The sequence below is a fragment of the Buteo buteo genome, chromosome 15 (genome assembly GCF_964188355.1).
Source record: "Buteo buteo chromosome 15, bButBut1.hap1.1, whole genome shotgun sequence".
Classification (NCBI taxonomy): Eukaryota; Metazoa; Chordata; class Aves; order Accipitriformes; family Accipitridae; genus Buteo; species Buteo buteo.
Genome location: NC_134185.1, coordinates 11,866,317 through 11,892,496, shown reverse-complemented (window position 1 = coordinate 11,892,496; position 26,180 = coordinate 11,866,317). Strand labels below are relative to the sequence as shown.

The 26,180-nt window shown below is 36.5% G+C and overlaps 1 protein-coding gene across 2 annotated transcripts in view; it reads left to right on the top strand.

The window, feature by feature from the left end:
* The window catches only part of RNGTT (RNA guanylyltransferase and 5'-phosphatase), a 184,192-nt gene that overhangs the window by 85,567 nt on the left and 72,445 nt on the right, over positions 1-26,180 (top strand). For both annotated transcript variants that reach the window (XM_075046597.1, XM_075046598.1), the window contains exon 12: positions 4,854-4,922. In XM_075046597.1, the coding sequence (XP_074902698.1) occupies positions 4,854-4,922 (69 nt within the window). The remainder of the gene's footprint in view (positions 1-4,853; positions 4,923-26,180) is intronic.

The following is a 26,180-nucleotide window of genomic DNA, read 5'->3' as shown; positions in this document are numbered from 1 at the left end:
AGAATACAACCATAGCTTAGAAGGACCAGCTTCCTTCAGCTGACATCAAGCTGTGTTTGATAATATTTTCAAGCATTGCACAGTACCGTGTGTATCATCTCGAAGGAAGCCTATACCCCACCAACAGCATGTTTTACTCTTTTCCAGGAGGCTTCCTTTTCAAAACATAATGTTTGAAAGCTGGGAGTTTAGAATGTTAATAGTTTGGATGATGGCTCCATCACTGCCTGTTACTGATTCACTGATTTTGGGAAGTGTGATAGTTGGGATGAATCTGATCCAGACTAATTTTGCATTATTTTAACTTAACTGATCTTAATATAAGAAGTCAATTCTGTAGGATTTCTGATGTCATTCAAAAACAGTATTTTGGAAGATATTATGTATTAGGATATTCTCAATATATTTTTCTTCTACCCATAACAAGGGAGGTCCAGATTTCAGTTCTGATTTTTAAGCAAAATAGTTTTGTTAAGCAGGGGTTTGGGTTTATTGGTTTTGGTTTTTTTTAAACTTAAATCTAGGGAGGCTACCTGATAGAAATACTGGTTTTATTACACAGGTCTTCCGCTGGATTTGTGATTCTCTCTTTTTTCAGAGACTTCTGTATGTAATAATAGAGATTAATTTTTTTTATCTTGTGGGTTAGCAAACATATGATGAAAATCCTTCTCTTAGTAGCAGACACGTTAAATTCAGGTATGTTTTATTGAATGTTGTTAAACCACTGTACATTTGAAAGCATTTGTACCTTCCACTTTGGATGTAAAACTTTTTCTGGGGTGTCTTAAATATATCAGCAACCAGTGTTAAAGTAAATAATTTGTATATTGAACTTGGATAATTAAGATTTCATGAAAGAGTGCATATTGAGATGAGACAGGGCTATTGAAGAGGTTGTCATGTAAATACAGAAAAATACAGAAACTAGCAAGCAAGATGAAACAAATTCATGTAAAAATAAACCAGGAGTGATATCCTGTTTTAAAAACAGAACAGTCCATCTCTAAAAGAGAAGTGAAAGGAGAGGAGCCAGAATAATTGTTTGCTTTTAAAACAGGTGGTTATTGGTGCTGGGAACTTCTGAATCTTTTTCAGAAGACTCTATAATAAGTTTAAAGAATCTGCAGTACCTGTACAGAGATTTATGAGCTTATGTCTGTAAAACTTGACAGTTGTCAGGATGTGAGAATTACTTTGTAGTCTGATGGTGACGGCTGTCATCATCAGAGGAAAGGATGGTCCTTTAAGTTGGGCTGAAACCTGAGCCAGTGAAGGTGTTGGCTCTGTGAAGTTAGGAATGACAGTAGGCTCATGTCTGAAGGTGTTTTACGTTCTAGCTAACTGACAATTCAATTGGTAATTTGTTTGTTACTAATACTTTTGATTAAAGTATTGCCTTTCACAGTTTTTTTGCTGTGGAGTGAACAGGTAGATGATCAGTAATTCGAAGGTGGCTCTGAAAAACTGCTTAGGGGCTGGTGCAGGCAGAGTTCCTCTAGCTTGACTTAAAACTGAATGAAGCTTATAGCAGTTCTGAAATTGAAAAAGCAAGGAAAATGGAAATATATTTGTCTTGTATTATAAAATTCAAAGGGATTTTTTTCTGTGTCTCCAAGTATTTCAGTAGGCTAACAAGCACTATCAGTTTTGAATCAGAAATTTGGACAAAATGGTTAGGAATATTTGCGTGTTGTGACACAGCAGATTGATAATAGTTGTGTGCAAGGACCTTAGCCAAATTATTTTGTAGAAAGTCAGTATGACTTTGCAGACTCATTATTATGTTTTGGAATCTACATAACTCTCACAGCATGTTGTGTTTCCGTGGGAGGTTTTTTGTAAGGGAAAGAAAAAGGCACAGTAGTAGCTACTGGACTTTTTTTTATGAATAAAGTAACATGTGAAAACTTGTCAGAATCATGTGGCTTGCCTCAGAATTATAGAAACATTAATAAAAACCTACTAGCGTTATGTGGAATCTGTATGCACCGAAATTTTCTTCTCTTCTTGCTGGAGGAGCCAAGTGATTTCTTTATTGATAAGTATAGTGTGGTTTTTCAATTATCCACTCAAGAACTGCTGACTGGTTCAGTGTTCTAGCAAAATCAGCTTCAGCAGGTTATTAGTGCTGCTTTGGTGACATCCTCATCTCAGTGGTTAAAGAGCAAGGAAAAATTCTGTTACTTGTCATACAGCTCCATTCACTCCATGCAATTATACCATTCTTTTCATTAGAGGAATATTATTAGATGTAGCAATAATTTTTTAAATTGGATTTAGTTATAAAGTAAGAAAAGTTTTTAATAATACAGTGTAGTATGAGTATATGGTTTATTGCAATATTCAGGGGGAAGCAGGAAGCTGCAAGAAGTGAACGAAGGGGTTCACAGGTGGAAATAGATGCCATGAGGCAACAAGGAATAGCATGCCAGAAGAATTGGCTTGCATGCTTCATTTACCCATCTTTTATAAAATGTCATTGAGATGCATTGCATTTTATCTGATCCCTGGCAGTCATCCCAGCCAAGCAGGTGTGCCATTTATCATGGTGCCGATTAAAAAAAGACTGTACTGTTCAAGTTAATTAGAAATTTTAACATGTGTGGAAAGTTGAACATCGTTTTTTAAAAGATGAACCATGATAGCTGCATTTTAAGTTCATAAACCTAAAAACCTTATATCAACTATTTTTTTAGTGTCAAAAATACTTGCTTATATGTCAAATGTTCCTTTTCTGCTCATTCTTGTGTCATTCCAAACTTTGCAATATTCAATGGGTATATATTCTGCTGTTCACAGGCAGCCTCTAAATAGTTTAATTCTCAAGAAAATATGTATGGGAAGAAGCTCAGAGAAAATTTCCATTCCCTCCTTCCCACTTCCCTCTCCCCCTCCCCCAAATTGCTAAGCCTTTCTAGTTAAAATTCTCTTCTAGAGTGTGATCAAATACTTGTAATTGACCTAATGAGAATGAAAGCAGCATAACTGAGAATTGAAAGCAGAATAACGGGGAGTACAAAGAGGTTTAGTTATCTGTTGAGGCTTGCTCTGGTTTTAAAATCTTTTTGTCTTTGATATCTAATTAACACTTGGGAGCAGATGTCTTCATGAGGACACTGTAGACCTCAAAAATGAGAACGAGTTCAAGTCTGAAACTGGGTGTCAGGTTGATAAGAGGGATTCCTTTGCATTTTATAATTTATAATTTTTCCAGTGTACTCATTGCTCTTATGAACCAAAGAGTAACAATGAATTTATGAAAGAATTTGGGAATTTTTTTTTTTTTTTTTTGGTATTTTGGGTAGACATCTCGTAAAGGATGCATTACACTGTGAGCCTCAGCTGTAAAATTCAAAATGATAGCAGGTAAATGCAAGCTACAACTTCAAGTTCCAAGTATGGGCTTTCTTTACTGAAAAATTGAGTTTCGCTGGATGATTTCTTACTTGGAATCAAATATTCTTAAAGTATTTTACTACTTGAAAGTACTCTCATAGAGTGTGTTTTTTCAATTAGGTTGAATATGTGAAGAATAGTGAAAGCTGTATTTGTTGATGCAGGTATGAGCACAAATATACTAATGACTATGCGTATAAGGAAAAAAAGTAGGATTTTTATAGAAAAAAGATCAATTATTCTGTGCAAACAGTTACATGTTTAAGTGAAGTATCATGTTATATTATTATTGTTTGAAATATTTGGCCATTGGGCTTTTGATCCATGAACCATATAAGTGCACTACTTTGAGTTGTACAGCCCATAATAAGATACAAATGTTAATTCTCAACTCCTTTCATATTTTTGCCCTTTACTGGCTTCATTTGAATAAATTAGTCTGTGGGCCATTGAGTTAAGTTGAACTACAGAAAGGAAATGCTACAGAATTAACAGTCTAGGCCAAAATGTTGCTTTCAGAACTGACTGTTTTACTGAGTTCTGTATTTGCTATGTTTATGACCATGTGGTTACTTAAATGTCAAAGTTTTTTTTCAAATGTTACTAAAACCACCTGCAACTTCAGGGTAGATTATTCATCTCTACAGTAAAACATAAATTGAAATTAATAAAGAGGTATTTTGGTAATTCTCCTAATTTTTGCTATTAGTGTAAATTGTAGTTCTCATTGGTTATTTGCTTATCCTTAGGCAAGTCATAATTTAATGTGGAGGTGTATCATCAATTCTCACAACTGTTGACTAGCTGGTTTCATTAGTTTGTTTAGTTAGATGGTTTTTCTCTGGTAAATGCATCTTGATGGATGTATTCGCCTCCATATGGAATTTACAGTCTTTGGAGATGTAAACCACAATATTCAAGATCCAAATTAATTCAGACAGGTTTTTTGCAGTAGCGTAGCTGTGTTACTGGGTTATGGCCTAGTCAAGGGAGTCTGCCAAACATGAATTCTGAATGATGCCCTGAAATACTTTTCCATACATAGTTTCAATCTAAAGTAAGTGCTACTTGCATGTTAAAGTGGCAAATGTGTTTTTTTACTTGGCCACAAATGACTGTGGTGTTCTGTATCAGAACTGATTTTCTTTATCTTTTAGTGTATAGAATCATCTTGGTTTCTCTGTATTTCTTTTTGGACAAAGGCATTTTCCTTGAATAGAACTGTAAGGATTCGCCTCCCTAAAACTTGTTTCAGCCTTGAGTGTTCTTTGTAAAAACTGCTAATTTGTTGAAGCTTTCTATGTTGACATTTCCCAGGCTCTAATGTTGAACCATAAATAAGCAGTTTACTAGCAAATGATTGCAGTAGTAGCATATAATCTGCTTTGATGTGCAGGCTTCTAAGTGAAATATTTCTCTATGGAAAAAAGATTTCTTTTCCTTTTGTTCTACAGCTCCTGGAAGGAAGCTTTGCCAGAGAAGTTAGCCATGAAGTGGATGGACTGATATTTCAGCCTACAGGAGTAAGTAGTGTAAAAACGGATTTTTCTCCCTTCACTCTCAAATGAAATTCTCACCCTCCCTCCCCACTCATCGTCCCATCTACTACCTGATCTTTGTTTCAGTCAGGATTACTTTGCAGTGTTGGTTCTGATTTTTCCAGTTCCTCAGACTACTGAAATTCAACTGGTTGCAATCTAATTTGTATTATGTGTGACTCTGGATTAATCCTTGGTGGTAGTTTTCAGGAATCAGCTCATGTTTTTTTTCGTGTGTGTACTATCATGTGCTGCTAAATAAGGGAGGATTTTTTTCTGACTGCATGAGTTCTGTGAATCTTTCAACCATTGATTTGAGCTCTTGGATTACTTTTCTTTCTCAAGGATGTTCATATGTTAAAATTCTAGTAAAATTTGTGACTCGTGTTTTTTTGGTGCAATTAAGGCATGATATATTCTTGAACCATGTCTCCCAGTATAAAGATATATTACTGGGCTGGGGAGAAGTCACCAGAAGAACTGCAGACAACCAGAAAAACTAATGTAAATGGTTCTCAAGCAGGAAAGGTGGCCTTAAAGGAAGTCAGTAGCATGGCCTCGTCCATCCTACTACTGCTCCTGTTGACTTGATACAATGGATACACTGCAATGTGTATTGTATATTGGCACAGATAGTGACTGTAACATCATCCATGTTGACTTTTTTTTTGGCTTGTAAAACAAGGAATTGATTTTGATTATTATTTTAAATTTGACAGATATTTCTATCTTTACAGTTACTCACAGAAAACATTTGTATTTAGTTTTCCAGATAAAACAGTTTTTTTCTGGTCTACCTCCTATATTGTAGATCTTAGCAAGGGTGATGACACTCTCATCTGGAAATAAGATTAACCTCTCTGTTGAAAGTTCTACATCAGCTAACCACAAACTAACTGAGTAATTAGACCACTTCCCCCCCCCCCCCCCCAATATATAGCTATTTTGAATTCAAAGCAGAACTACTAGGGTAAAGAAAATTCATACTTTCGTAGGAAGTACTTATGATGTCTTGGAATGCTGTTAAAATCTAAAGCAATTGTAAAGGCATCTCAGAACTATTTTCCTGAATATTAGAGGTTAAGCTATGCAGAGTTACTACAGCTAAATTTGAAATTACCTTTTCCAGTTGAAATGAAATTACTGAAGAATATCTCTTTGCTGTTGTTACAGGAAATTAATATCTGATATGTTTTGTGTTTCTAGAACTTGTGTTTTCTGATTTAGCATACTGAGAAATTTATAACCCAACAAAAAACTAATTTTGTTGCATAAATGCTTATAAAGGTTTTTCATCTTTAAAATATGGGATAGGTTTGTTTAGTCTAATTTAATGTTCAAATTTCAGGGTTTATGGAATGTTTATTGCACCTGTTATTAAACTGACTTTCCTGGATTAAGCAATGTGCAGTTTTCTCAATGGCTTTTGTAGTTGAGAAAATATAAATAGTATATTTAGAGCAAAAGAAATTATTGTAGACCTATTAATTGGGAAATAAGAATTAAAGCTAATTAACTGAAAAGGGTGAAGCTGATATAGATAGCTGATACTGCTTTTTTATTTTATGTGGGGGCATAAATTAATAGGCAACAATACAAGGGCAACAGAGTCTAAGAATGCATAAATGATCCCTTGAGAATACTGACTGAAATAATTTTTGGTTTTGTAGTATAGTTGCAGTTATATGTGTGATGTATTACATCTTTTCACAGAGAAAGACACTTATTGTTGATCGGGCTAGAGGCCTGAATTTTGGTCATTGTGAGACTTAGACCTTTATAAAACCAGTTTGTCTCAAGTGAAGAGACCCATCTCATATCCAGCAGAAAACAATTCTTACCAACCATTTTTATTGACATATTTGATCTTGCAAGAGAAGAGACAGACAGAAATGATGCTGAGTTTTAGAAGATCAGGGAAGCTTAAGAACATCTTTCGGGAAGTCCTGAAGTCTCATGTGTGTTTTGAGGAGAAAAAAGCAAAAGTAGATAGGAACTGGAGCAAAATCACAAAGAAGGATAAAGTAGCAGCAGAGGAGGATGAATGGAATGTGACCATTTACAGACAGGAAAATTTTAAGGGGAAAAATACCCACACTTTCCATACTTTTAGCAGTTAAAGCAGAATGCAGAAGTTAACTATTTAATGTAAAGAATGTTGAGCTTATTAGTTCGGTCTGTTTTGAAAATCTTTTCTGTTATTCTTCCCCCCACCCCCGGGATTTACTCAGAGGTGTTCCTCTTGCTCTCTGGTCTTAAACACAGGCATCTAGACCTGAGTATATGGATATATATACAGGCAACATTGGTACTGGGAGTCAACACAGGTGGAGAAAGAATATTATATTGTTTTGAAGTTCATTTTAATTCTGACTTATAATAAAAATCAAAGCACCTGAAATGATTTGTGGATAGGAATTATGCTTTTAGCCTCTAAGAGCTCTGGATTTTCTTACTTTTCTCTTGGGTTTGAAGAGATTTGGCATCAAGTGTCTGTGAATTAATTCAGTTTTGAGAAATGGGCATGTTTTAATGAAAAGGGATTTGTCAAAAAGTTTTACTTCCAAATCTAAGGTTTCAGTTAAATATAATAGGGTTTATTTTCTTCTGCTAGTCTTCCTATCTAAACTCATATTATGAATAGCAAGGTTCTTGTACTGAAGCAGAAATTGTTTTGCACTGTGACTGGTGATGGTAGAAACAATGTTAAGGAGTAAGGAGATTGTTTTCTGCCTGTGCAGGTTATTTTATTTTTGCAAGGTCATGCTAACTGAGCATTATTATTCCTAACTAATTCACCAGTTACTTGAGTTACTTGTATACCCTGGGCAATAAAAAAAATCTAAGTGCTTTAATTTCATGGTGACTGTTGAAAGCCAATGGCTGAGGCCTCCCTTCTTCTTCCCCCTTCCTCCCTTTCCAGAGGCTGAAAGCTTTCACAGGTCATGAGAAGAGCATGTTTAGTGGAAATGATGGAGGTTTTTGCTTCGTTTATGATTTAAGAATGCTTTGTAGGTGATTTGTTGTGATGTGTGCTTCATAGTGCCCCCCTCTGCATCCCCTGCATTAACCTACCATTCTCTAACAACTCCATGGTGAGAGACAAATACAAGACAATGTTTTCTTACTATTGTTTCTCTTCTTCCCTTTGTACTCTTTTCCTTTCCTCTTTTCCTTTTCATGCATCCTCTCTATCCAATAGCCTGTTTCCCACATTCCTTTTGATTTCCCTTTTATGTCACTTCTCCCAAACGCTTCTTTTCCCTGCATCATTTTCTATCCATTTAAGATGCTACCGATATAACTCCCATATGGCTAAGTCAGCTCCATTCCATCTGATCAGCTTTCTGATCCCTCTACATGTAACAGGTTGGCAGAGCAGGGACCGAAGCTAAGTGCTAATTAGAAGGAGTGAAACAGGCCAGCAGGAAACTTCATGGACAGGTATGTCACCCTGGGATCATGCCCCAGACAATGAGTGAATTAGTTTGCAGGTAAAAGCCAGACACCTTATTCACAGATTCTGAATGCTTGTGTAAAGATTGGAAGCTTTCAATCCTTTTTTCTAAAGATTACTTCCAAACAGTGAACAACTTCTTACATTTGTTTTAGAACACTTGCAGTTTGCCAACCTATGTGTTTTTAATGGAAATCTCAAAAATGGTCTCTTATCTTCTGATGGCAGAATTGGCTCTCTGACCTATGCCCACTCATCAGTGAAATTACTTTTGTTATCTGCCTTGTAAATCATACCTTTGCTAGATATCTCAGACTGTCTAATTTTTATGCTAGCAATCTCTTAATAACTGACTTTCTTGCTGGCTAGAACTATTATTTTCCCTTGCTTGGGAAGAGGATGTAGGAATTATTTTCTTACTTCAGCCACCTAAGAGAAGGCTTGCTGGCCATCAGTTAGGAAGGCCTAAGGACAGGTTTTGAGCATCTGTGGAAAGCTTGTGTCAGAATTTATTCTCTTCTGTTCCATCTTTTTGCCTCCTGAGCTCTGTGATGTTATTGTGTTGGCTCAGGCTGATTTCTGTTTGGTACTTCTCTGTGCTCTTATTTTGGATGAGGAATAAAGTCCAGTTGTGTGGGTTTGGGATTTTTCCGGGGAATGAAGAAAGGCAGCTGCTGAGCTCTGTTCTTCTAAGATAAATGTTATTTTAAAGAATGGTTGAATTATTTAACACATAACTCTCCATACTGAATACTAACAAAAAGCTTAGCCTTTAAAATGAAAGGAGAATAATGAACAGGTTTTTATTACTGACTAATATTGCATGAGTTTTTAATACATCTTCCTTCCCCTCCCTTGGCAGACTTAGTGGTGATCTGAAATGCTTGGTTGCCTGCTAATTATTTGTGCTATTCCCATTTGATAATAGGCTGTGTTATTTTCTGTGATTGTAAAAGTTCACCCCAATTCACTGAAGTTAACACTGAATGAAATATCTCCAGAAGATACCACCAAATAAAATATCTCTGAAACGCCATGTTTTGTTTCATTAAGTAGTGCCAGTTTCTCCTAAATAATCCTACATAATTGGTAAGCCTTTTCTTCCGAACAGTATGTGTTTTATCAAATGGTCTGTGAATTTTTAACTGCAGGCCAAGTTAGTTGCTGGCATATTTTTGAAACTCAGACATGATGTTTACCAGTGATGGCGCATCAATTATTGTTAAATATTTCTATTGCAATAGCAAGTAATGGCTTCAGATAGGCCATGATAACATAAATTCTTGCTGCTAACAAACATACAAGTTTCTGGATTTAGCTTTCTAATTTTATAGTGATTCTTATAATATTTGGAGGTAATGGAAGAGAATAGACTATTTCACTTGGAGGGGACCTGCAACAATCATCTAGTCCAACTGCCTGAGCAATTCAGGGCTGACCAAAAGTTAAAGCAAATTATTAAGGGTATTGTCCAAATGCCTCTTAAACACTGACAGGCTTAGGGCATCGACCGCCTCTCTAGGAAGCCTGTTCCAGTGTTTGACCACCCTCTTGGTAAAGAAATGCTTCCTAATGTCCAGTCTAAACCTCCTCTGGCACAGCTTTGAACCATTCCCACGCATCCTATCACTGGATACCAGGGAGAAGAGCTCAGCACCTCGATTCCTTAACGTAGATGCTAAGACTGCCTGATTTTTTCTCTCTAGAGTTCGCAGCAGAAGCGAAGAGAATCTGGAGAGAATAATTTTCATCAGTCTTTGTGTTGACCCACACTACTAAAACCTTTCACGTATCTTTAGTATATCTCTTTGCTAAATATGATTTCTTCTGTAAGAGGAATGTTCATGACTGAATCTGTTACTAGTCAGGGGATGCTGTTGTCATGTCAGTGCACAGTTTTTGTGCTGTTGTAGGTTTTTCTTTAACAGAGAACTTGCTGTCAATCTCCTGAAATGCCACTGAGCTTTATAACTCTTTTCTGCCTATGAATAGTTGTTATATTCAATTTCCATGGCAATGTTCCTCGCAATTCATCTCTTAAATAGCTAGTCATATCTCAAATACACCATTCTATCATATGCTTTACGAACATACTTAAATTTATTAGCAATGCACAGTATTTCTTTGAGAGTTTTTCTGTGACTATACAAGTAAAATTTTCAAGTTTGTCTTTGGTGTCTTGAGGTGATTTGTTTTCTGCTTTTTTTGGAAGATCAGAAAACTAGAACATTAAGAAGAAATAACAACAGAAATGCTAACTTAAACACCAATAAGTAAGGTCTAATTAAATTAATTAGAGCTCATTTAATTAAATCATTAGACTTCTAGATAAAAGTGCCATGATCTTTGAACATAGTAGATTTTTGTGGTTTCCACTTACTTTCCAAGAATGTGAGATAACTCACATCTTAGGAAATTTGAACATTTCTTACAGGTACAAACTCCTAGCATCCACACTTGACAAAAAAATGGCCAAAAATGGGGGGGAAGCAAAAGTTTTTCTTGTTTAACTTTCTGCTGTTGGTCCTCTAGTACATTTACAGATGCAAATGTATGTGCTATTTGCCAAAATTGTTTAACCTGACTTCCTTTTTATGTCTGTCTGAATAGATGTCAGTGCCTTGAGTCTGATTACCTAAGGCAAGTGTTAGTTCTAATCGGCATGTTATCTCATTTGTTTGCTTATGACCTATGCCATCTGACGTTCTCTGATTTCTCAGGCAATGAATTGCATTTATGGGAGCTATCTAAATAGGTTCTTGAACTTCTGTTGTGTAGTTTAATCATTCTGCCTGCCAATGGCATTGGGCAGAAGAGATCTTACATTTTATATTATGTGTACTAGTCATCCTCAGGATTGTCAGTTGACATTAATATGGTGGTGTCTGTGCATGTGTTGTTTAGCAGAAGAAAAAATGCTTTTTCTGGATGCTACCATTCTAAATGTTGGGGAAACAAAGATGTATTTTGTATTAGGGTAGGCAGAATCATCATTCATAAAGGCTTCCAAATATGATTTTTGCATAGCTTCTTTGTCTCAAAGCTAGGTGCCAAGGAGCTTGTGTGGTAGATCAGCTTTGAAAAATCAATAAAGCCATAGAAAAGGCTGGATAGGGAAGTCTAGGAGAGGTTCTGCTTCAAATCAGTGAGAACTCTTCACTGAATCATCTGAGTAGTTCATTTGGCTCTTGATGCTTAACATAGGCTAATGAAGTGGTCACTTGTCTCCATGGCAGTGTTCCTACTCATCCTGAATTTCACAGCAATCTTTCCAGGATTGAGAAGTTGATAGATCAGGAACGACTTGGAAACTGGAAGATAAAATGGAAAGTATTTTGTCTACACTCTCTTTTCTTTGGATCCTGGAATAGCTATCAATAAACAGAATGCCTCACGTATGATTCATCTATACCCTTTCTATCAAACTGAAAAGATTTAGGAAATATGTGGAAGAACTACCTTGTGATTGTTTTCTCCCAGTACTGTTTCCTGTGCATGCCAGAACAAGAAGCCAACAGACCTCTTAAGTTTCCATGAAGATCCCTTGTAAAATGTTCATGTTTTTTATTAGTCAGGAGCATAGCAGTAAAGCAAAAATAGTGGTTTGTACTGGGATAAGGCAGAATATTTAGATAGATCTTCATCCTGCTGTTTTAGTGTAAGCGGTAGCCCAGTATTTCAGGAAAATATCATATGTACCTAAGGTTTGTGAAAGCAGGGTGGGTTGCTTTCAGAGGAGGATCAACACTTGCATTGTGGTATCTGGATGGTCAAAACAGTTGAAGATACTTTCTTTAAAAAGCAGATACATTACCCTGTTATTCATAGTTTGAAATGTTTACTGATTCACTATTCTTATAAATAGCAAATTTGAAAATGGACTATCAATATCATAAAAGGTAACTGAATTTTGTAATTACAAAAATATATCTGTTAGGTGCTAGCATGTATTATCAGATAAATCATTGAAGGTAACTGTGTATATTTGGTGACAACGCATTTAAAGTAATCACATGCACTGTACTATACAGAACGGTATGCTCTGCAAGGGTCAGAGGTGCCTGTGGAATAGTATTCTGTTTTGAGAAGGTACAACAGAACACAGTTGTGGTAATTCTATCTGATTTTGGCTGCCAGTAACTTTAGTTTCAGTTGTAATTGTACTCCCTGTTCCCTTCATCAGCTCTCCTAGTCTTTGACGTTCCCCAAATGGTGAACCAAGTCCATTAACATATGATTAACAATGGAAGTTTTGAGCTTGAAAGCTATAAATTGCTTTTAAGAAAATTTCCATTGTCTTCCACTGAAGTGTGCTGAATAATTTAGATGTGATTGTATCATACAGGTTATACTCTTCTAAGTACAGAGTTAGAAGGGCAGTGCTGGACTTTATGCCATAACTGTAGAAGTCAGAGATAAGAAACTCAATGAAAACTACTTACTTAATTAGTGTGGATATTCCTAAAGCAAAAGCTTATTTTCTTTTAATGCTGCTAGTTGTGTTTCTGAAATGAAATTCTCTTTTCCATGTTACTCTAGAAGCTTTCCACTGAAATGGGATGTACAACTGCGACATACCTGCTGGTTCATTCCAAAAGGGGAAAATTAGTAGAAATCTTATCTGGTAATATCCCAGATTTCCAAAATGCAGATGTTCTGTGCACTTTGAATTGTTCATTAAAGCAACAGTGAGGATACTTGTTAAATCCTATCTGAAAGTTTTGACAAGTTTGAACTGACAAACAGTAGGTTGCTTGTTTCCAAACAGTGATCACTGGAAATCCCGAGAAGATCTTGTATCTGTATATTCATTCAACCACTGAAACAAAACATGTGTTTTATGCAACACAGGCTTCTCTGGAGAGAAATTTTAACTTATGACAGCAATTAAAATGTGTGTCTTAGGGACTTGTCAGATTGTGAATTGATAGTGCCATTCTTAAGGGAAAACATGGCTTGTTCTGTTGGTAATGAGGAAGAGGAACAACAGAAGAATAAAAGATAATTCTAAGTAGTTTTGGAAACACTCAACTGTTTAACAAATGTAAGTTGATCACAGGATCCAGTGCTCATAGGATGAGCTCAGAACAGGTGAAAAAAAGTTTGCTATGTGGTTAACAAAACAAGAGTTTGAAGGTTGTTCTTTCATCTTCATGTATAACATGTAAAGTTCCAATTTTCTATCTAAATCTCTTCTACAAGATGTCTAATGCATACTGTGGTGAGCAAAGGTGATGCAAAAATGAAAGTTCAGTTGGATAAAAAAATGGCAGAGGTCAGTTTTTGCTAGTTTTTAGGCAGCATATTCCCTTACAACAGTCTTAGTGTCAGCTCAAGTCAAGCAAAGCAAATTCAGATTTGGCTTTTTGGGGGTTGGTTCCCTCCCGCCCCTCCCGCCCCTCCCTTACACAGCTGTCTTAAAGGCCAAATATGGACAGTAGACACAAGCGTTACTGCTTTGTATATTATTTACGGAATATTCTAAAAAAGTGTCAGTTTTAGATAATACAGATTTTTCTGTTAGACAAATAAACATGTATGTAGTGGACAATACCAGGTATATTGTATTTCTGAAACCTTCAAGGATGTTTTTCAGAGCACTAACATGCTTTTGGGAGAATGTGTTTAATTTTTTCAGGAGAATCAACAACACTCTCTAAAATATAGAGCACAGTAGTATTTCCATGTACTAAGACTGTAGAAAATATACCTCTCCCTTCTATTGATTAGGTATACAGACAAAACTAAAGATTTCCTATGTAACTTTTCAGATGAGGGATATTGGTAAAGATTTTGTTTTTTGCATTTTCAGACAACTTAAGTTAATACAGTCATGATGTTTTCATCATTGTTAGAGGATTTGATTTAAACTTTACATTTCATTAAAATATTTGAACCAGTATAGAACATGAGTGTACTTCTCATAATTTGCATAGGAACCAGAACAATTAGGTATATTATTTTTGTGAATATTTGTTCACATTTTAAAAGACTTCTGCAGGATAAGCTGTATTTTCTATGCTTGCTGTACCTGTTTATGCAAGACCTCATATTTCACTTGCGAAAATATTACAGGAAATTTTTTTATTTTTTTTTAATCACATTTGCACTGCTGACCCTTTTCAGTTTCTGGATAGAAGGAGCATGTAGCACCATGTGCCTTGTATCTAGTAACAGCCAGATAAGTGAAATTTAGCATTGGTGATCAGATCAGAAAATAGACTAGCAAGCATCATTGTAGAATAAATTGGGATAGTAGTTTTTGTCAGTCATGAGCAGCATACAGGTAGTTCACAAACAGGACCTAATTTGTCAAATAAATTGTTCATTGAAAATCATTTCCTTGGCTCCGATTGCTACGCAAGCTGGTCTGTCTCTGGAGAGCAGCTACAATGCTAGTAAGAGTCTTCAGCTGGTTTTGAGAATTTTAGTTGCTGGGTTGGTTGATACAAGGCAGGTAACAAGGATTGCTTAGCTGCAATTATGAATGGTGCCTTTTTATTCTATAGTTCCTTCTGTGTGTTTCATGCAAGATGCTATTGCACATCTGGCAATTGCTGCATGGAGTCAGGTAGTGTAATGGGAACCAGCTGTAATATAGTTATTCTTTATGGTGCCATCAGTGTCTTGGTTTTTTTCCTGAAAGACAGTGCTACTCAGATTTGCTTTATCACAGTTAATCAGTTTGCCCTTATACTTATGTTCCGCTTTGGCTTTGATACTCCATGCTTGTGAACTATTAATGTTTTTTAATAAATCTTTACAGCTGCTAGATACCTGGAATGTTATGGAACAAATACCAAATGAAAACTGGAATTAGGCTAATACCTTGTCTTGGAGCATGTTAGAAATTAGAGTGGTTAGCTACCATACCAGGGATGATGTTACCATGGAGAGAGCTTCTGTTTCCATGACATTTGCTTGCATATTTTGCTAGGCCTTCAAAAGAAGTAGCGTTTTGTCCTCTATCAAATTTGGTGGGTGTTACTCCATTACTTCTGAAACCCTGCAGTGTCTTACTGCAAACATATAGGAATTAATTTCTTAGGAATATTAATGATGACTGGATTGACCAGGAAAAAAGTTATTAAAGCTTCTAGCATCCAGAAGGCAAGGGGTTTTTATAATATTTTTAACTAGATTAGATATTCCAGCTTGATTTTAACTGGATATATGCTGCTCTGCTTGTATACATTTTGGTTAATTAAAAAAGCCTACAGCTAGTAAAGAAGTAAAGTAGAGTTTTAGTGGTTTTAGGAAAAAGTTGTGTTTAGCTGTATAGCTGATGGCTTTATACTGTGCGATCTGCCTTGTATTGGAGTGGAATTTTGGATAGCAGTAAAATTTTAAATCAAGTCATGGTGCAGCTCACTGAGAATCAGCTATTGGCCTGGGGTAAATTACAGAAGCCATTTTTTCTTAGGATGAAAGAATTGCTTTTGAGATGTGGAAATCTTGCTAGCTATCCATAAGGGGGACTTGCTTTACTAACTGTTATGGCAATATCATGGTAATCTACAGGCAGCTTTTGCATTTCTCCTGCATTGAAAATTTCTGACTGTGGTCACGTGTAGTCACAGTTCTCGTCTGCAAGATTGCACAGGTGGGTATGATCCCCAGCTGCTTGAGTAGAAGGAGTTAGGGAACGGTACTGGTTGTTGAACACTGTTGGGTGTCCTCTTCTGTACAAAGGGTGCTGGGGAGGAGGAGTGCAGTGGGTTAAACACCATTCAGTATTCTTATGCCACCCCTAAGACAAAATTGCTTGCCTTCTGTTCCTAATGAACAGTTGACTGTTGTTCCCTTTGTATACCACTCTTCTGTTCTAATTAGCTTTTAGTGTCCTGGAGTGTTTTTTTAAATGGTCTTTCTTTTTTCCCCTCAGTTGTGAGTGGGAGTCTAAAACTTTGATCCTTTGTGATACCTTCTTGGAGCAGATTATTCTGTAATATGTCTATTTGCGACAGTTACAAACAATTGTCAGGGCTTGAGCTGATACCCTTTTTGAAACCCATTTTTTTCAGAGGTTTTCCCAATTTCACATTCTGAAAGCACAAATACATGTATGCAACTGAGGGAGAAATGTTCCCAGAAGCCTAAAAACCTACGAATTATCTATTTAATGCAACTGAAATTTCGGTCCACCTATTTTAGTATTTTGGTAAATGAGGAATGGTACTTCACTAATACCCTCCCTCAACTTCCATCACAATTATTGTTATAGCTTTATTTTAGCCAAGATGTCTTTTGTTTCCACTTGAACTAAATTTGTAGATCTTTCTGTGAAAACCAGTATCGCAGACTCCCCATCTGCTAACCATAAGGTTCATGTTCTTTGTCCAGGCTTTAGAATCATGTCATTTCAACAAATAGCTTATTAAGTGCTTTTGGTTTATAGAAGTCATGTTCTCCTTCTGTTGAGGATGTAGTATACAGCAGAAAATGTTTTTACAAGACAGCTCATAAAATGAGCATGGTACTTACTGTTCTTGGTGTCAAGAGAGACGTAGCTCAACATGAATCTCTAATCCTTTTTGGAGCACCTGCTGGATCGATGACAGGTGGACTTGTTCACTTTGCAGCCATCTCTGTACCTCTCCTCTCGCTCACTCTGCTATAAGAAAATTTTTGAAGGGTTCTATTAAAGTTCTTTCACAAATAGGATGGTGCTTCACAGAAATCTGGTTTATTGGCTCAGAGTTCATGCTAGCTTGCTCGTTATTATCTCTTTGCATTTTAGTAACATTTATATTGGAATGATAAACTTACTTTATCTTGGAGGTGGGAGGAGATATGTAAAATACCTTCCGAACATCCTGGCAGATTCTTGCTTGAACCAATGATGGTATTTTTTCCCTATGTCATTCTCAGTTGTGATGGCGATACTAAGCTTTATGTTCTAGAGGTTAAAGAAGACTATTGTCTTTTTATGACATTAGCAAAAAGGATGCATGGAAAACTGGGTGAGTTGAAAAACCTTTGTAGAGGGATATCAGATATGAAAAAAGCTTTCAGATTTGTCTGTCGCCTTCTCCCAGAATTGTCCAGTGACTGCACATCAAACATTTCAGTGTTCACTTGATGGATGCTGGTGAATTGCCCCCATGAGGAGCAGTTCTCTTTCTTAAGAAACACAATTCTGTCTTTTAAATACATTCTACATTTGTTGGCAGAAAAGCTGTGCTTAACCACTCTTTCTGTTCCCCCATCATTGCTTGTAGCACTGTTAAAAGCTGTTAAACCTGTTGACGTTTTTGCAAGTGGTAATTGTCGCTTACCCTCTCCCTAATTCTCTGCACCTTCGGCTGCTTTGCCTATTCAGAGCATAGCTACATAAACAGTTAGTTTAACGTTTGGTATAATTGAAGGAGAGGAAACATTTAAGAGAAGTGAAAGGAGAAATAGTGATAGAAATTGGGAACTGTCTGAAACCTTTCTGCCATTAACAGAATGAAGGTTTCCTTCCAGTAGCAGAGGAGTTGGAAGAGGTTCTTCATGGCAGCTGCTCAATCCCAGTATTCAAACCAGAGGTGCATGTTGCATGTCTGGTCAACATTTGTGTGGTCATGCTCTGTAAGAAGGGAGGGGTAAAGAAATCTGATGTGGCCAAAGCTATTGTTTTGTTGTGTTTTTCAAATGGTCACAAGGCAAGATTAACAACCAGTATCAGAACCACTGCTTTTAATGGGAGAATGTTGCTCCCTGAGGACAGCAACTAATCTTTACAGTAACTGGAGTTCTTTGAGTGACTTTTTTAAAGTACAGGCTACACTTCTTTTCCCTTTACTTGCAGTGCTCAGGAAATAGCTACCCTATTCAGCTTAACCTATTCTTACCCAGAGCCACTGACTTGCTTGTTCCTAAGTCAGAACTACAAGGACTAATTTCTCACAAAGAGTGGGCAGGACCCTTTCATTTTCTCCTTTGGCATGCTATGTTTTTTCTCCTTACAGGAGGAGTTTTCCCTTCTCATTATCCAAATTACTGTCCTGGAAATGCAACTTTAAATTGTATTAGTCTTGTAGCAGACTTGAAAGAGAAAATACATACCGATTTTTTCGATGTACTTTTTTTTTTCCACTTTGCTTTTCATCTCCAAGCACATCAGCTTACTACTTGCAAAGCAAAAGCACTGTGAAGCATATGCTGAGTTCTACTGGTTGGATTTACTCTCATGTTGTACGAATGTTTTCTTGTGAAACTAAGGATGTAAAAATTACGGGGTTTCCTATTTTAATCTACATAGATAATGATGCATTTAATATGATTAAAACTCATCATTTTATAATTTATATATTAGAATATGTAGTTGAAAAGGCTAGTTGCTGTTGTTCCTTACAAAATACTGCAGGATTCAGTATTCCAAGCAAGACTCATAAATATTTAATTCAAGGAGATTTGTAGCCCTGTAAAATGTAATAAGCTAGCCCTTAATGACAATTTTGTGTAACATACATTTGGCAACATGTAGAAAAAATCCTGCTGGCAATTCTGTGCATCATCTTTGATGCATATCTGTTCAGCTGTAGGGGCTTTTTAACTCTAGAATTAAAAAGAGAAATTAGACTACGTCTGAGACCAGCATGCTGCAATTTCTGAGTTTGTACTTGTACGTTTCTCCTTATGTTCAGATTAGCTTAAAGCTGTAGCCCACTGTTTGCCTCTTGATGTCAGGCTTCCTTGTTTTTTTTAAAGATTGGCAGTCCTGAAGAAGTATTTTGGGATATATTTTTGCATCTTTCTATTTAGGGTTGGTAGTTTTCATTAATCTTCATGAGCTCTAAGGTGGTTTGCTGAAATGTTATTCCTGGTATACTGATTATCATTGTAGCTGAAGAAAAATGTCAACAAAGCCAATGTTATGATGAAGCCTTAAATTTACAGGTTGTAGCTCCTGCAAATGTGGTCTCTAATACTGATAAATTACCCAACTTCCAAATCGGGTTATCTTAGTGAGTCAGCCAAGAGCACTGCTACTCAGTTCATGGAGATTCTTTTGTTACACTGGGGATGCTTCTGCTGTCAGACTTCAAGCACTGAATACTTCCTGCTGATCCAACCCAACTTTTGTGAGATTTCTAGGAGCCTTTGATCACAAACTAACCATCCACAAAGAAATAAGTCCTCTGAGATACTGACTTCCCTCTCTGTCAGGTGTAAATTTAAGTGACTACACTTAAGCTTGAGTTGGGACAAAGGTAGTAAAAATGAAAGGACAGAAGGTGAAGAGAGATTGGGGCCATCAGGCTTTGAGAAATGAGAGAAGATTTAGGCTGATACATACAAAGCTTTAAACATGTAAAGAGACATAAACAGTAAGGTTCATAAAACTGATGCAATGAAGCAACTGCACTTAGCACTTTATGCGATACAAATTAATGTTTTCTCCAGCATCACTGGCTTCATGGAACTAAGGATTTTTTTCACAGTAAAAGTGTGAAAGGAAGGTTAAGAAGGAAGATGATCACCCTAAGACTCTTTCAAAGATTTGTTGTGTCACTAGGGGAGAGGAGAAGAATAATAAGCATTGCTCTAGGAGACTAAAATTTAAAAAAAAAAGTAAAGGACAGGGGCCAGGAGACCTTCTGTCTTATCTTGGTTGTCCTAACAGTTTACTTCAGACTCATCCCTTCATCCTTTGTCAGCAACTTCTGTAACTCTGAATTAAGAGGTAATTAAAAGGGTTAAACAGCCCTCTGGAGATGAATTTTTATAGAGACATGTTAAACATACAATGTAAAGAGAATATTAACATTTACAATTTGAAGTGTTATCAACTGTAGAATAGTTTTTAAAAGGGTATTGTTTGTACACACAGAAAGCATCAGCTGAGCATTGTCGTGGTATCTAGCAATACAGTTGTCCAAAGGTTTTTCTATTTTGTTTTCTAAATTTCAAGTACTCCTGACTGAAAATAATACAAATCAGCTAATAAATAAAACTGAATTAAAATTGCTCCTGCCTTTCACAGTCCACGCTGTGGCTTGTCATTGCAAACATTGCATTTCTGTTAGATTTATTAATACCTAATTAGGCCTGAAAGAAAAGCAGAAAAAAAGCAGCATTAGTGGTCTCAAATGTTCTTACTTAAGGAATGTTTGAACCTTTCAGATACGTAGTAATATAATGACTTGAAGAAGAGTGTCTGAATCTGAAAATATAGAGAGCAGGGTATGATCTAGTACTTGTAAAGGAAGTGCCTAAGTACTACATATATTCAGTGAGGAGGGGCAAGTAACAGGGAGTCCTCTCCTCCTCAATTAGGTATATAAACACATGCAAAGTTTCAGATACTCATCTTCCTCCATTTGCCACGCAGGAAACAGGTGCTTATTGAAGAGCTGCTTTATTGCAACATGTCTCTGTTGTGCCTAGGTTAGGCTGGATTTCAACCACATTCTTCAATGATTATGGCCTTCTGAAAAATAATGAAAGGTAAACATAACCTTTGGGCTTAGCGCCAAGCTAACTCCTGTAGTTTTCAGCAATGATTGTGTTGAAATCTTCAGGAAGAAAAGGGTTTCCTGATCACACAAGAGGAAGTATCTGATAGTTTGGGAGAAAAGATGGATGGAAATGAACGAAGATTGATTTCAGTACGTATTTCATAGGCTCTTTTAGGGATCAGGGTGAAACTCTAGTTTAGCCTAACTCTCATCAGTCTTTCTGGACAGTTGTCTTAAGCAATTTAGCTTCTTACGTCTGAGTTTGTTTATCTGTGTTTCTAGAGGGGTGGACGGTGGGGGAAATAAGCAATGAATGGCTGAGGAAGAATTATGTAGTCTTGATCTGTTCCATTATATCAATTTCTACTTAAGGCTCTTAGTGAGTTGTGAAGCTTAGTTTGAAAGAAAGTTTCATCTGGAGAACTAAATACAATAGTATTCTGTAGTCGCTTTGGCATCCTGGTGACAGCTTGCACTGTGGTTACACACTGAGGCCATCTCAGTTCAGCTTAGTGAGACAAAGTGAAATAAAGAGAATGAAATAAAGCAACAGAAGGCAAATTGAAGTATCTTGATTGTTTTTATTATTGTGTTACTTTTTCCTAAAGACTTACACAGCACATATTTAATGAGGTTATAAATACTAGGTGGTAAAAAATAAGAAAATTACAAAATAATCAATAGCAATATAAATCTAATATCTTGAGTGGCAACCATGAACCATCAGCAGTTCCTTTGATCGCAAGGACTATAGCTCTATTGTCAGGACATTTCTTTTGTCACAAAGGTAGGAGTATGTAGCTTTTCAACAGTTACCTTAATTTACCAAAAGTAGAATTTAGAATCGAAGGCAGACACTGGTTAGTCCATCGTGGATCATGTATATATTAGTCAACAATTTGAAGCCTTCGGTTTTGCTTCAGACCAAGTGTTGGAGTTTCTAGTTCCAGATCATAATATTAAGTGAAAGGATGAATACAAACAGAAGTGACCGAAAATGGGTGGCTGCTGCTTAGAGTAATGTGCTGGGGATGGGGGCGGGCAGGAAAGAGCAGTGAATAATTTTGTGGCTGCTACATTCTGATTGCTATAAACATGGATTTTTGGCTGTGAACTGAACTTAATTTATCAAATATTAATAGGATTAATATGTAAATTATGTTAGTTATGGAGAAAATTTCCTCATATTTTTCTCCTTGCCTAACGGAATATTGAGAAAAACGATTAGTATAGTTGTGAAACAAGATGTTTAATGAAGCTGGAGGTATAAAGCTAAATTAAAGTGCAAGAGTGGAAGACATTTAGCCCAATAATTACCAAAGAAGTCCAATATAAATATTGAATTAACTTGAAGTTCAGAGGTGCTTTTGGAAAAAGCAACCAAAAAATATCTATTAAAATATTAACAGATTAATTTCTGCATACAGGTTAACCTTCTAAACCTGATTTGCATTCAAACATTAGAATCCTTAGTATACAAAATAATCTAACACTATTTAAATGAGTGCATATTAGTAGCATGTTTTGCTTTTTAGTCTGCTATGGCAGTTAAGCTTAGTATTTCAGAAGTCATTTTGATTATAACCATTTTCTTTATACTTCATATAGCTTCAAGTCACATTTTTGTAGGAGACAAGTTGTGATACAGTAGCATTTTCACAATAAAAATTGCTACTTCTGGCTCACTGGTGCTAATGTATTAGAAAGTATCATTCCTACTTTAGTCCTTTAACTCTCTAAAAGGAAAAATTTCCGGAATACACCAAACTGATTGTGCCTTAGAACACATGTTAATTGTAATTTTTCCTTATTTCGCTTTTTAAAGTGGAGGAATGGAAGAATTGAGACACATTTGCTTGACTACATGGATTTAAAGCAGCATGGTGACTTCACTGTCAAGTAATGAGTTTCTTAAAATTTGGCTTAATTGTGGACATTAAATGACTGGAGCTTAGCTAAGGAACCTGTCTTTTCCCCATCTTTTTGAGCCTCTGAAGTTATTGTCTACAGGTTTGCTTTCTATGATGTGACAACATTACACTATATAATGTTTGGGATTTGTTAACAACCTTATTTTGAAGCTGATCAAATATTTATTGAACATCAGCGTGTCTCTATTCTGATCAAATTACTGAACCAGGCAAAAAGCTGATGTTTAGTGAGGACTGCAGTTCTTTGATTTTTCAGGTGGTTTGAATCAGTAATTTAGAACACTAAGCATTAAAAGCAGCATTTATTATTTTCTTTTATTTTTAGTTAAAAGAGTTGGGTTTTTTTTAAGGGAGGAATTTGCTTTTTTTGTCATCATCTTTTAGTTAGGGCATCACGGCCATCTGTCCATAGTCAGACACAGGTTGTGTTGGGTAAAGGACTTGATATAATGTGTGTAAACTGTTTGCATGAAGTTGGAAAGCATTTGGATCATGTTTTGGAGTGGTACAAACTTTGCAGCCATTTTGTGTTCTTCTGTATTTTCCATTCAGTGTTTAGACTCTTCTGTTTTCTCTCAACTATGAAAATGCCTTTCACAAATGACAGGTGTTTGGAAAGTACTAGTGTTTACCCAGGAGTTGTCTTTTAGCCTGATCACTCTTAGGAGTACTTAAAAATCACATCTCTTTGTGTTCCCTTTATAAAAACAGGGACAATTGACTCATATTTATAAAAAACTGCCTGCTTTAAAATTTCAAGAGTTTATACAGAAATTATGCAAACATCTACAGGAAAGAAATCATTTGATTTGTTTTTCTAAAGAATAAAGGAATCCTAATCATCTTTGAGACACTGAGTGCCATTGAAGAGATTTCATGAAAGCATCTTTTCTTAGCAGAATCTATACAGTCAAGTTAAATGCAACGCATCTTTCCCTTGCTGACCTTCATTTGTCAAAATTTCATCTATTGCATTCATTGATAGAAATTTCTTAGATGCCTCTGAATTCTTCAGACTCTCCAAAGTTGATCAACCAATATAGTTTATACTTCAGCTTTAGCATCTCGTTGTTTTACTGCCTTCTTATAATCATTTTGTGCTGCTCCTAAATGCATATTTTAAGCACCCAAGTATGTTTCTCAACCTTCAGAAATAATGAGCACTTAAACATTCAGTTCAGTGGCAACTGCTTAATACAGTTTTGTAGGCTTGAAAGCCCTGCATATAAATAACTTTTCCTATGTGGTCAAAAACATGAGTTGTTTTTTTTATAAAAGGCATTCTAGAAATCTAAATAAGTTGTCTCAACTGGGTTCACAGGTATCAGATATTCTGTTAATAAGACTGAATTTCTGTGAACTATTCGTAGGAAAAATGCTTTGTCACGGGAGCAGTCACAGTTATATTTCTAATTGGAAGCGGTTCGAAAAGTTCTCATCCTTAACAATCATGGTTAGCTCACATTAGTCCCATTAGCTCTTATAAGGCTAAATAATATTTTCTAAGCTGCAGAATTATGGTGTAGAACTTGATTTTAATGAGGCTGTTTTTTTCCTCTGTGATTCAGCTGTTTCTTTGTGAAGCTGGTTCAGAGTCTTTGGATGTACACAATGGATGGCCAAGTGGTACTTTGTGAACAGTACAATGGTTGTCCTAGGAAGGAGATGCTGGACAAGGGCTGGATGGGACGACAGTGATGATAGGGACAATGATGGTTATTTCTAGCTACTTAAAGAGTGGAGCCAGGTGAAAACTAGTGTGGCCAGTGTCTGTGGGATGGCCAGGGACCCTTCACATGCTCAGACCCAGTGAGAGAATTTCTAAGAGTTCACTTTCTGACTCTGAGGTATGTGGAATGTATTTGGCAGATCTTGACCTCTGTACAGATTTTGGTGTGTGATAAATAATCAGTTTGGCCAGCTCTGATGTATTTTAAATAACAATCAAATATGGTGGTTTAATGCAAGAGTAAACAATAATATTTTTCTCTTACTGCCTGATAATTTTTGGTCTTAGTAGATAGTATTGTCCTGGCATTTTTTCCATTGTCCATTCCAGATTAATGGATTAATTTAGTCTCTTTTTCTGTGTATCAGTCTTTATAATCACGCACCCTGTTGTTTGAACCTGGAGGCTTTTACTCTTGGACCTTATTCTCCTTTGTCTCCTAGATCATCAACATGCAAAGTAGCTTTCCCTGTGCATATGATGGGTAATCTCTGAAGCTGATTCACTGATCACCAGTGATCACCACCAACCTCCATAAATGCCATAGTGTACAACACAGTTTGCCTTCACCTTTAAGGATCTGAGTTAGTGTCGTGGTTTAACCCCAGCCAGCAACTAAGCACCACGCAGCCGCTCACTCACTCCCCCCCCCATCCAGTGGGATGGGGAAGAAAATCGGGAAAAGAAGTAAAACTCCTGGGTTGAGATAAGAACGATTTAATAGAACAGAAAAGAAGAAACTAATAATGATAATGATAACACTAATAAAATGACAACAGTAGTAATAAAAGGATTGAAATGTACAAATGATGCGCAGGGCAATTGCTCACCACCCGCCGACCGACACCCAGCCAGTCCCCGAGCCGCGAATCCCTGCCCCCCCCTTCCCAGTTCCTAAACTAGATGGGACGTCCCATGGTATGGAATACCCCGTTGGCCAGTTTGGGTCAGGTGCCCTGGCTGGGCATGAGAAGCTGAAAAATCCTTGACTATAGTCTAAACACTACTGAGCAACAACTGAAAACATCAGTGTTATCAACATTCTTCACATACTGAACTCAAAACATAGCACTGTACCAGCTACTAGGAAGACAGTTAACTCTATCCCAGCTGAAATCAGGACAGTTAGGGATGAGTCCACTACTCTCAAAGCAGTCTCCTCAAATAACCTGTTTGCCTCAGACTTCAATAAGAAAAGCTGGACTTTCTGCTCCTCAACCAGGGAGTGTTGTGGTCCTGTGATCAGACTAATATAATCTCTTTCTTCCAGTTCTCAGTGTCCTGCTCAGTATATGGCAAGAACAAGCATTAATCACATTTACCCATCAATGACCAAGACATTTCTGGTGCCACATTCCCTTTTGCTTAGCTTTTTACCAGGCAAAGAAAATAGAATACATGGGGAAGAACAGGGGCAATGGCAATGATGGTCTATGGGGAATATGGGGAGGGTGTAAGCTGTATGGGTGCTTTGAGGAACAGAAGGAGTTGGAACTGTGAAGGGAAGCTGGAAGGGACAGAAGGCAAAATACTTTATGAAGCTAAGAGTTGCAGATTAATTGCTGGAGGGATAACTTATTTCCTGTTTGGGTTTTTTTTCCTTCCTTTTTTTGGTGCCAGATAAAGAAGTATGTTATAATGCAGGGTTTTAATTATAGGGTTTGGATTTTTTTTGTGTGC